This window comes from Barbus barbus (assembly GCF_936440315.1).
Source record: "Barbus barbus genome assembly, chromosome: 32".
Taxonomy (NCBI): Eukaryota; Metazoa; Chordata; class Actinopteri; order Cypriniformes; family Cyprinidae; genus Barbus; species Barbus barbus.
Genome location: NC_136760.1, coordinates 24,037,187 through 24,049,953, shown reverse-complemented (window position 1 = coordinate 24,049,953; position 12,767 = coordinate 24,037,187). Strand labels below are relative to the sequence as shown.

Here is a 12,767-nt window from a genome sequence, read left to right as displayed (position 1 = left end):
CTCCAACCCAGTCAAGCACACCTGAACCAGCTAATCAAGATGTTCAGGTTTACTAGAAAATTACAGCACAGGCAAGTGTGTTGAAGCAGGGTTGGAACTGAAGTCTGCAGGATGGTAGCTCTCCAGGAGCAAAGTTGCTTAATCCTGCATTGGAGAACGACTAACCTCAGACAGAACATAAGTGCAGGTCCCTTGAAAGTGAAAAACCTGATAGTCAAAAGTGTAGTAGTGAGGATCACCAGAGATGGTACAGGTTTGCCGCTGAATGTTCTGGCAAGAGTACTGGAAGGCAGCTGGACGGCAGGCTTGGGAGTAACTGCAGGGCTCGTGGCTACATAGGAGGCCGCTGCTGGTGCAGGTGCATCTCTGCTGGCAGGTTTCATCACTCCAGAAAGAGTCTCCGAGCTGCACTGGAATACCTACAAAACAGCAGTTTCACATAGATTTCAATTCAGAATTACTGGATATTAAGGGAATAACTAAAAGCATTTCAGGAGAATAGAAAAATGTTACCATTAAACTGACAACCCCGTGATCCATGATCTGTTCTGAAAGCCCATCTGCCTGGCACATTGACATTGCTGCTGTATGTCAAGTTTGTGATGTCATTTGAGAATGATCCAGGAATTGAAAAATGGTATCTGGAGTTGATGGTGTCATAACCAGCCTGTGATAAATTATGATAAAACATGTTCAGCACCTTATTTATATAGTCTTCTAAATCTCTATATTTTATTTACCATGTTGTGCACACCTGTACATAATGTTTTGGAGCAATTGTTCCATAATTCATCAAAACAAATGTGTAATGGCCATCTGAAATCAAAACCACTTGGAAAGATGTTTCCTGAAAAAGACCATTGTAAAAGTGCTAGTCACTACAAGTTTTCCAGATGTCACAATAATCATATACTGTATTTCAAGGACAAGAACACTGAACAAAATCAAGCTGGGATTCTTACTGTTCCTGACACAGGGAAATATGCAACTCTGTCCCATGTTGCTACAAAGACCCAAGTTGCAGAAAAGCTCAGGTCAGGGAAGTATTGGTTAATATCTTGTGTAGCCTCTGTAAGAACACTGCCAGATGTGTACTGACGATATGAAATAACACCATTGCCACGGTTATCAATATCTGCCCAGAATGGAGCAATGAGGTCTATTCCACCATAACCTGGGAACTGGTATGGACTCCAGCTGTGAAATGGTTCATTAAAAGTCAAGTCTCCATTGTTGTTGACCTGAAATAGTTAAAGATGTCTTATCACATACACCTTCTTTTAAAATATGCAAGATTCAGTCATGTGGGAACAGGGCCATCATTTACTATGAAATAGACTACAAGACTATTAATTAAATTATATTTTTATATGTAATCAAAATAACTATTTAAAAAAATAAGTTTTGAGCATTCGGAACATAATTAACCTAAATAATAATTGCGAGTAATAGTTTTTTTCTGATTTATCTAATTAATGTACAGAGACTTACATATATTTGACTATATGTTTGTCCAAAAAATATGAAATGGTGCAGAAGGTAGATCACAGATGAACTCCCATCATCAGAACGATAACTTTCTGTGTCTCCAGCTCCAAATGGATAAAACACAGCTGTGGGAATTCATGAATTTACATTCATTGATCATTATTATTATTATTATTAATTAGTTTATTTTTTCAAATTATTTAAAAAATACCTGGGGGGATTGGTCTGGTGGTGGTCATGTTAATGGTGCTCTGCTCTACAAGAGAGAAAAATATATATACTTTTTTTCACATTACATGCCAAATCTGATATCATTGTAGTGTGCAACAATGTCTGCTTTTTCACCAACTCGGATTCTGTAAGTATTTTTCCTATTAATTTTCTCCATAAAGATTTGAAGGAGTTCTTAAATTAAAAAAATAAATCTGAACCAAGCTAACATCCTCTGAGACAACATGATGAAAAAAAAGGCTTGTAACATTTTATTAGTAAACAAATTTATGCCATCATTGATATCACATGACTTCTTTTCATTTATGATGTTTTGTTTTCTCTGCATTAAAAAAATAAATAAAAATACCTGAGGGAAGGCTTGATCTGGTGGTGGTGATGTATGTGGTGCTCTCTTCTGCACAGAGAAAATAGCATGAAAAAGACATTACTTACATTAGTTACATTAATTGGCAATTCTGATATCCCTATAGAGTGCAACATTGATCATCCACTCTAAGGTGAATGTTTAGCTAATGCAATTAAGAAAAGTTAATATAGGAGATATCAAACACATGTACTGACCATAGCAGCCACGAAGTCCATTTCTGACCGTACACTCCATCGTTGATGGGCATGATGATTCAGAGCAGCGTAAATCATGTGGAGCAAAACATTCACAGATTTGGGAACATTCTTCATCCCAGAATTGCTCACCAACCTAAGAAATCATATCACAAAACAATAAACGTTACATTTCCAGAACAGAGTACGTATGAGTTGTTTTAGTATTGATATACTACATACAAGACTCCGATCTTGTGAAATCTAATAAAGCTTTGTCAAAACAGAGTTTCAGTCCTTACATTAAAGTAGAATCCGTTATGCAAGCAGCCACATTGCTCCACTGGGACACAGAGTCCTCCACTCCTCACCAACCCATCATCACAGAAACATCCCTCTGAGCATGTGTGTTCACAACTAGCATCAACGTTGCTGGCGCAAGTATGACCACAGTCTGTGCCACACAACTCATAGTGGCTGTTCTCTGGGCAGGTTATGTCTGGAAAATTAACAGTTGTATTTATGTCAAGCATGTCTTAAAAATGTATTCCATTTTCAAGAAAATTACACACCAATAAAAATAACAAAAAAATGATCTCACTCACCACAGGATGTGCTTTCTCTCCAGGGATAGATAACGGCATTGTTAGACTGACAGGCACTCGCATAGGTTTGGATCGAGCGACACAGGACATCATTACGGTTTCCAGAAAGGCACACATCGAACACACAGTCATCAAAGTAGGCCTGAGGATCGACATAAACATGGCAGAAACTAAAGGGGCCCTCACTGGACCTGATGATGTCACACAGGGAACGGGAGGTTGTCTGATCCTCGCACAAAGGGCAATTGTTTCCACATCCATCATTGCATGGCAGCTCGTCCTCAACCTTCCAACTTGCCCCAAACTGGTCTGCTGAGCGCAACAGAGCACCTGAAGGAGTCATGAAGTCATCATTACTCTGGCCGTTGAAGTTGCCACAGATGCCACACGTAACCCCACTGTAGTCCGCTGGTACGATGATGTTCACTGCCCAGGAGCCACTATAACCAACGCTCAAACCAAAGTCAGTTGATACGAATATGTACTGTGCGCTGGAGTACACAGACACCCGTCCAGAGTCAAGCAGGATGGGGAGGTTTCTGGTCTCTCCATCAACCTGATTGAAAAGAGAATAAAACCAATACCGTGTTTTAAAGCCAAGCAGGCAATATTGATGACTAAATACAATAAGGCTTGAAAACAAGTGTGCTTCTGGGTGTGTTCTCCAGAGTAATATCAAAGTGAAATTGTTTGAAGGGTTGATTTGTTGTAGATTATGGCATCATAATCACACAAATTATCATTAATATTTATGTTTTTATCTATCCCCTATAATGCTTGATTACCTCAACAGTAAAGCGACGGTTCATGTCCCGTGACATGTGCACAAGATGCCCAGAGACATTGACAAAAATTTCAACAGTAATCGACACTTGGAGTCCATGCCATGCCTCGTTCCTTGCATCTACCTGGAAGTGCGGAAGCCCAGTAGTGTCATTACATACGGTGGCTAGCACATAGCGGCATGTTCCCTGGAAGTCAAAGTAGGATTTATCAAAAGACATGTAATGGGGGTCTCCCGAAGCAGAGCAACGAGCGTGCGGCCGAGGATGGCAACCATACTCGCCATCCAACACATGGCAGACCTCCTCCTCACTGCAAGAAGATGGTGTGCAATGAACATTTCCAGTGATTCCATCACACACACACAAGAACTGGCACTCTTCACCATGCCAGAACCTTTCTCCAGCCTGCCGATAACGCCCAGAGTGGTAACAACCACAACCCACGGGGGGAACACAACGATCTCCATTCAACACATTTCCATCATTACACTGGCATCCCTCCTGGCACTGCAATGTGCACTGAAATGGAAACGAGAGGCTGGGGCAGGAAGCAGGACAGGATGTGCTGCATACTTCATAATGGGAATTTGCTGGACAGGTGGGATCTGGAATGACAAAAGCATAATGACAATGGTAGGAAATATAAGCATATTTCAGCTTCATAAAATCAAGTTTTAAGTCAGCAGATCCAGCACTTGATGCTTACTACAGTGGGTGACACTCCTCCACTCTTCTACTGCAATGCCATTCAGTTGACAAAGTAGTGTGTAACCTCGCAAAGCCTCGCATAGAGCCTCTCTGGCACCTTGTGTCTGCTCCAGCAGCTGAACGCAATCTGCTATCCGTTGCTGAGGATCTATTGCTCTGCTGCACTCAGCAAATGGTCCATCATGCTTGGCCATGATGCTACAATGTTCAGTGAACTGGCTGCTGTTCTGATAATGTCCTGGTTCCCAACTGTCATTTGGGTCCTCACAGTGGGTTGATAGGGAACCATCCCGCCAGCTGTCCGCAAACAGCTGAACGTCATTCAACAGGACAGCATCTGGAGTGTAAAACTCATCGGCAATATCTCCATTGAAGTTCCCACACAGACCTCCAAGTGTGCCACTATATGTGCTTGGTGCCGTAATTCGAACAATGTGTGGCCAGTCAGCTCTTAGAGTCACCCCAAAGTTTGTTTCCAAAACAAAACCCCTCACACTGCTGTGATAAATGCGGATTTGACCAGAGCCAACACTGACAGGCAGACCGACCATCTGTCCATCCACCTGAAAAGAGTGATAAACAGTGTCAGGAGAATTTTCCATCTAGCATATAATTTTGAATAATGCAATTATGCTCTTGGATGCACTAAAAGAATAGTGATTTCATATTTTGTCTAACCTTTACATTGCTGCCCTCTCCCATTTCAATGGAGACCTGAATTCCTTCTGTCTCAAACTTCAGGAACCTGGAAAAGTCTTGAAGGCCTCTGGGTACTTTCTCCACCGTCAATACAAAGTGTGGTAGTGGGGATAGCCCCATCACCCTAGCAAGGGTCAGTCCGCATGCTCCCTGATATCTGAAACTTAGTCCATCGAAGGTGTGATATGATCCAAGGTCCTCAACCGAGCAGGTAGCATAGCCAGTGGGTCTGCAGCCTCTCACACCATCATGGACTCCACACACCTCTGCTGGACCACACTGGTGCTGATGGCAGGTCATCAACATGCTGCTGCACACACACTGTCTCCCACAGTCACCATCCAACACCACCGACTGTCCTTCTGCGTAATAGAAGCCCTCAAAGATGCAGCCACAGTTTGCTTCAGGCACACACTCTCCAGCGCTCAGGATGTACCCAGGATCACAGATACAGCTTTCCTGACTGGGCAAGGGACAGTTCATTGGCGCAGATGGATTACTGCACGTCGCAGGACAACCTGTTCCTTGGGGCTCAAAATGACTGTGTTCAGGGCATTGAATCTCTAGTAATGGAGGAAGAAAATAAAGAACATGCATCAAGAATATACACAGACAAAGATTAAATTTTTACTGATCATCCAGCTCAACAAGATACCTACCACAAAAGCCCTGCTGTCTCCACTGACCAAGATGTACACCCTGCTGTTGGCACTGAGTAGCATACACATTGAGAGCCTGGCACAGAATGGGCTGGTACCCTCCTCCCAAGCAAAGGTCATATACACAGTTCTCAATGTAGGTCTGTGGTGCATGCACAGAGTGGCAATCGGAAAAAGGGCCAACAACATCTTCTAGGATTCCACAGTGGTTGCTGTCACTGTATAGAGTCATTTCATCTGTGGTACAAACAGCACAAGCCAGACCTGTGCACCTGACATTATGGCATTCAGGATCTGTGTCACTGTGTACTTTCCAACTGTTTGCAAAGTCCACATCTGAGCTCAAGACTTCACCACTGGGTGAACGGAAGTCATCTTCGGGATGCAGGTTAAAGTTTCCGCACAGACCACAGGTGGAATTAAAATAGTCATACGGTACAGATATGCTGACGTAGCTGTATGCATCATATGTAACAACCAGACCAAAGTCTGTGCTGATGGCCAAGGAAAAACCTGACTGATAAACCTGGATGGAGCCATTGTGAAGGGAGAATGGTGTTGCTACAAAGCTTCCATTAACCTGGAGAGTGTTAGAAAAAGAGGAAATTAGGAAAATGAACAGCATTCAAGAGAGAATTAAAGCAGTATAGTCATACTAACCCTCGCTTCATAATAGTGATCCTTGACCAGTTCAATTACTTCATCATAGACAAACACTCTGACCATCCGTGTCCATGACACATGCGTGCTGCCCCGATGCTCATTTTTGCCCTCAATTCGATAATATTGCAAACCATTGCCACAAACCTAAATAAAAATTCAAGGATTACCAGTTGATTCATACTAACAAAATGAATAGAAACCCATTTAATTTACAGAGGAAGACTAACCTCAGACAGAACATAAGTGCAGGTCCCTTGAAAGTGAAAAACCTGATAGTCAAAGGTGTAGTAGTGAGGATCACCAGAGATGGTACAGGTTTGCCGCTGAATGTTCTGGCAAGAGTACTGGAAGGCAGCTGTACGGCAGACTTGGGAGTAACTGCAGGGCTCGTGGCTACACTGGAGGCCGCTGCTGGTGCAGGTGCATCTCTGCTGGCATGTTTCATCGCTCCAGAAAGAGTCTCCGAGCTGTACTGGAACACCTAGTAGTTTCACATGGCTTAGAACTCAGTGTTGTTGTATGTTAGGAGATCAAACACCTAAAACTATTTTTAAGTATATTTATTTTTAAAAGGTTTACCAATAAGATAAAGTTAAATGAAAAGTTATTTGAGGTTTGTTGAGGGTCACTGAAAATAGCAAATAACTTAATTAGTATAAGAGGACATTGGACATTACCATTAAACTGACAACCCCGTGATCCATGATCTGTTCTGAAAGCCCATCTGCCTGGCACATTGACATTGCTGCTGTATGTTAAGCTTGTGATGTTACTCTGTTGCGATTCTGTAACTGAGAAGTGGTATCTAGAGCTGATTGTGTCATAACCAGCCTACAATAATTGAACAAAAGAAAATCCTTGTTAGTTTCTTCTTCAGTTAGTAAATTGGAATAGTTTCAACTATATATTGTGAAAGCACACCTGTACATATCTTTGAGTTGGAGCAATTGTTCCATAATTAAACAAAACAAAAGAGAAATGCCCATCTGAAATCAAAACCACCTGGAAAGATGTTTCCTGAAAAAGACCAATTTAAAAATCATGTGCTAGCCAACAGTTTGCTGAAAGTCACAACAACAGTAATCATACAATGAGGATTATTTAACTCTATGGTGGGTTACATTAATTTTGACTTTTTTTTAATATTCTATTAAAAAAGAACAAGAATATTTGACATAACCAGATTGGATTTCTTACAGTTCTTGAATATGGATAATATGCAACTCTGTCCCACGTTGCAACAAAGACCCAAGTTGCTGAAAAGCTCAGGTCAGGGAAGTACTGGTTAATGTCTTGTGTGGCCTCTGTAAGAACACTGCCAGACATGTACTGACGATATGATATAGCACCATTGCCACGGTTATCAATATCTGTCCAGAATGGAGCGATGAGGTCTATTCCACCATATCCTGGGAACTGGTATGGGTAGTAGCTGTACCATGACCAATCAAATGCCAAGTATCCATTGTTGTTGATCTGAAATAAAGGATAATGTTAAGATTTACATAATATTTTAAACTGTTCCAAAGTTTTCCAAGGTAAAGTTTAATAAGAGTTAGAAATAGACTAAATGCGAGCGTTAACGTTTACCATAACAATAACGGAGCAAAACTCTTTCAGAAACTCTTTTTTTTTATAACTCTGTGGATACCTTTCTGATTTATGAGATCATATTCACTTACATATAGTTGGTTGTATGTCTGTCCAAAAAATATAAATGATTGCAAAAGGTAGATCAATGGTGAACTCCCATCATCAGAACGATCGCTCTCTGTGTCTCCAGCTCCAAATGGATAAAATGGTCCTGCAACAGTAACATAATATATCAGACATATGATGTACTGTATGGTACACCGTTTTAGAGTTATAAACATCATATAACACTCTTAACATGTAAACAGCTCTTAATAACTGTTCTATTAACATGTGATTTCACATTTGTATTATTTTTTGTACATTAATTGTGTTAAAATACCTGAGGAAATATTTGAGCTTGTTGTTGTATTTGTGATGATAATTTCTGTAAAGAAAAAAATACATGAAAACTGTAATATTTATATTGGACCAAAGACTACCGTCATTTTAAAGCATACCATTATTGAGGATGTTTACTACTATTATTACTGCTATTTACTTCTACTACTTCTCCTGCTCCTGCTATAACAACTACTATTAATAGATTTGCATGTTCTGAAGGACATAACAGCTGTACGGAACATTCTTCTTCTGTAGGTCAACAGATTTGAAAAAGAGGTTTCTGGAAATGTGGCTGATCACTGACATTTTAGCACAGGAATATCCAATAACTCTCATTACCCCCCAAAGATCACTAAATGAAAGAATCAATTATTGATTCTAAAACCTCCACATGACATTATATTTCACTACAAAATTTAAATTTCAAAAACAAAAACATGACTACAGCAATGCTCTACCTGCACAATAAGCTGAGCAGAATGTTGGTCTGAGAAATTCATACACAAAATAGTTTCCTGGACAAGCTTTGACTTGTATGGGATGAGATTTGTAACCACAGCAGTCATTCCATGTTGAACCACACACTTGCCGAGTGACCACTCCATCCTCCGGCTGTGGGTGAGGGCCGTTGAGCCACAGTGGGTGAGAAGTGCCACACATGCCATAACCAACACATGAATCTGGCATCTGGACACTCTGACCATTGTAGAACAGCCTGTACCAGCCGTTCCAGTTGACATTATAATCACATATTCCATAGTAATAATATTTATAGTCGTGTGGGCTGATGGTGGCTCTCCGGGGTTCATCTAGGCTGTTGTAGTTGTAGCAAGGGTCAGCACTCGGAGTGGTGAAAGCAACTGTTTTAGGAAAAGTAAAAGAGGTGCTAAGATTTCTTCAAACACACATCCTTTTCACTGTAAATACATTATTCTTTAGCAAGTCTATAAATGCAGTCTTTATAATCAAAGCTCAAAATTTTATAAATAATAAGTATGTAAAAGATGTAGGAGAATTACTGTACCTGCACAATATGCAGGGGCTGGGATCAATGCCTTTGGCCTTTTCATTTTATAGACATAATAATTTCCAGGACAGGCTTTGACTTGGATTGGGTCAGATCTGTAGTAACTGCACTGGTCGTAATAAGAACCGTAGACTTCACGAGTAACAACTCCATCTTCTGGCTGAGGATGAGGGCCACCAAGCCACAGAGAACTAAAACCTCCACATGACATGTAATAGAAACACCACTCAGGCATCTGAGCACTCGATCCATCAATGAAGAGTCGATACCAACCATCCCATTCAACACGAGCGTCATCATGTGCATATTGATACCACATATTGAATGTGTTTCTCCATGAGTTATCAAGAATGTTGTAGTCATAGCACGGATCAAAATCTGTGTTAACAGCAGCTGATGAGACAAATTGAAAAATAAATAAATGAATTAGTAAGGCAATGTTCATGGCAACAGCCAAAAGTCTAAGCTACTTTGTACTGCATGCCATTAGCTCTTTATTATAAACAGAGAAGAACAATTTTTTTTAATAACCAATATCCTCCTAACAGTATATCTAACAAATGCTGTAATTAATTATTTTTCAAACATTTTACTAAATGTATTGTATTATCCTTTGAACTAAGATGAAATATTATTTTGACTGTAATAAACCTACTCATGCTGGACCCCATAAATGTAGCTGGACTTGTAGAGGAAAAAGTTGTTGATATAGTGCTGGCATCTGAAACAGGGAATTTTAAGAGATTGATCAAACAATATAAAGGTTTTTTTTTTTTAAAGTGCTACAGAATAATATTACCTGTACAGTATCCTGAACAATAAAATGAATGTGGCTTTACAAGTTCATAGACATAGTAATCGCCTGGGCAGGCTTTGACTCTGATGGGTGTTGATTTGAAATCACAGCAGCCATAATGGCTGCCTCCACAGACCTCCACTGTCACCACTCCATCCTCAATCTGAGGGTGAGGACCGTTGAGCCACAGACCGCTATATGCGTTACAGCTGCCACCAGCAACACAGCTCTCTTGCATTCGAATGTTTATTCCATTGTAAAAAAGTCGATACCAGCCGTTCCAGGAGAAATTTTCATCACAAACGTAAAGTCCAGTTTCATTTGTGGCTCGCCAGGGACGATCCAGAGTTTCATAGTTGTTACAAGGATCATTACTGATGTTTTTGAAAGCAACTGATATGGAGGAAAAAAGGTTGTTAGTGAAATTAGAATTTTCAGTTTATATGCTGTATTACAGGGTCATTTATATAATTTAATGCATAATAACGACATCTCATAACTGTGTGTGTCTAGTCGAACTGATTAAAACATCCACGACCATATAAAAGTTTAACATTGTTACTACCTATTATACAAATGTATTGGTATATACATGTTAAGCTGTAACAAAGTGTAAATCTTATAGGGGATTAATAAAATCATTCATAAAGAACACACAAGTTAAAACTGCACCTGCACAGTATGTAGGCGTAGGGATTGACATGTCAGGTTTGACAAGTTTATAGACGTAGTAATCTCCTGGACAGGCTTTGATTTCAATGGAGGAGGATTTATAATAGCCACAATGGTGGGCGTTCCACCACCACCACCACCATGCCCAAGACGACGACCCCAAGACTTCACGGGTCACCACCCCATCCTCAGGTTTTGGATGAGAGCCATTGAGATAAAGTCCAACTTCACCACCACATCCTGTGAAACTCGCACACCACTCAGACAGCTGAGCACTCTCTCCATTCAAATACAGCCGATACCAACCATTCCATTCAACAAATCGGTCATCATTGTAATATGATTGGTAGACGTTTGTGCGCAAGTCTCTCCAGTCGTCATCAAGAACATTGTAACCAGAGCATGGGTCAGAGCTGGGAGTAGGGGCTTCACAAGAAGAGGGTCAAGAGGAAAAAAAAAAAATTACAACAAAGGGAGTTTTTAAAAAAAAAAAAAGCTTCCATAATGTTCCAGATTGGTCATTAAATCTGGGGATGGTGGTTTGTATATTTTAAATTATTTTATCCATCAATTTTCCCTAGACGCAAATTGATTCAAAACCCTATTGCATTATCAAGATCTGGCTATTCATTCAGCCTAAAAATAGATCTATACAAGACAAAGCAAATTACATTCCGCAATGGAATGTGGCATGTATTAATGTTAGTATATTAATATTAATAAACTAACAAATATTAATTATAGTTAAAAAAATAAACATACAATTTAAGAGCAAATGCAAATGTGCTTACCTGCACAGTAGGTCCCATGGCAGAAATTTGGTTGAACAAACTCATAGACATAGTAATTTCCTGGGCAGGCTTTCACTTTAATGGGATTGGATTGGAAATAGCAGCAGTCATTGCCCCAGTGGCCACAGATATTTCGGGTGACCACTCCATCCTCGACTTGTGGATGTTGACCGTTTAGCCACAGTGGGGCGTGAGTGCTACAGCTATACTGATCAACACATGTGTCTGACATCTGACCGCTCTGGCCACCAATGAAGAGACGATACCAGCCCACCCAGTTGACATAAGCATCACACATTATGGAGGAGGAATGCTGATTGCTAATGGATCGCCAAGAATCATCAAGCACAGTGTAGTTATAGCAGGGGTCAAAAGGATTAGCTTCTGCTGTGGAAACATTAGCAATATAAATGGATCATTTGCTAAATAAACCAAATTACTAAATATTTCTTTTTAGGTCAATATGCGTTTCATTTTAATTTACCTACAAATGGAGCTTCATTAAAACTTTCTCTACTTAACTTTTTTGAATTTATACATAGCTTAAAAAAAAATTGTAAATTAGAGCATGTCTTTTAAATGACTGGAGCATAGTGTACATAGCTAATTAATTGTATTACCCAAGAGCATAAATTTGGACTACTAATTCATTCAATATAAAATAGCAAAAACTACATTTCATGAAAAAGATATCTAGAAAAAAGATTTCTAGAACATGAGTGAAACAGTGTAAAAAACAAATATATATATACACTGTATATATTACCTGGGGTTGTAACAGACAAAGTACTGGATTCTGTGGGTGGAATTGTCTCTGTTGTTGTTGTAGATGCAAGTTTTGTAACATCTGTAAAGTAAAAATAATACTTTTAACTAACTGTCAGTCATTTTTAACCTGAAATATGAATGACCAAAGCATGTTAACTACCTGCACAATAAGATGCACAGAATGTTGGCCTGACAAACTCATACACATAATAGTTCCCTGGACAAGCTTTGACTTGTATTGGATGAGATTTGTAACCACAGCCGTCATTCCATGTTGAACCACAGACTTGCCGTGTGACAACTCCATCTTCTATCTGTGGGTGAGGGCCATTGAGCCACAGTGGGTGAGGAGTTC

The 12,767-nt window shown here is 39.9% G+C and overlaps 1 protein-coding gene across 1 annotated transcript in view; it reads right to left on the bottom strand.

Moving 5' to 3' along the window:
• The window catches only part of LOC306852285 (IgGFc-binding protein-like), a gene marked incomplete at its 5' end in the record, with an annotated part of 30,968 nt that extends 21,540 nt beyond the window's left edge, over nt 1-9,428 (bottom strand). The window contains 22 exons of the mRNA XM_079388999.1: nt 166-419; nt 514-667; nt 755-847; nt 963-1,241; nt 1,492-1,613; nt 1,700-1,744; nt 2,069-2,116; nt 2,284-2,419; nt 2,565-2,761; nt 2,868-3,423; nt 3,653-4,257; nt 4,359-4,923; nt 5,039-5,622; nt 5,719-6,298; nt 6,379-6,525; nt 6,609-6,862; nt 7,059-7,212; nt 7,303-7,398; nt 7,579-7,857; nt 8,064-8,185; nt 8,937-9,218; nt 9,383-9,428. Of these exons, the coding sequence (XP_079245125.1) occupies nt 166-419; nt 514-667; nt 755-847; nt 963-1,241; nt 1,492-1,613; nt 1,700-1,744; nt 2,069-2,116; nt 2,284-2,419; nt 2,565-2,761; nt 2,868-3,423; nt 3,653-4,257; nt 4,359-4,923; nt 5,039-5,622; nt 5,719-6,298; nt 6,379-6,525; nt 6,609-6,862; nt 7,059-7,212; nt 7,303-7,398; nt 7,579-7,857; nt 8,064-8,185; nt 8,937-9,218; nt 9,383-9,428 (5,598 nt within the window). The remainder of the gene's footprint in view (nt 1-165; nt 420-513; nt 668-754; nt 848-962; nt 1,242-1,491; nt 1,614-1,699; nt 1,745-2,068; nt 2,117-2,283; nt 2,420-2,564; nt 2,762-2,867; nt 3,424-3,652; nt 4,258-4,358; nt 4,924-5,038; nt 5,623-5,718; nt 6,299-6,378; nt 6,526-6,608; nt 6,863-7,058; nt 7,213-7,302; nt 7,399-7,578; nt 7,858-8,063; nt 8,186-8,936; nt 9,219-9,382) is intronic.
• Nucleotides 9,429-12,767: the final 3,339 nt, after the last annotated feature.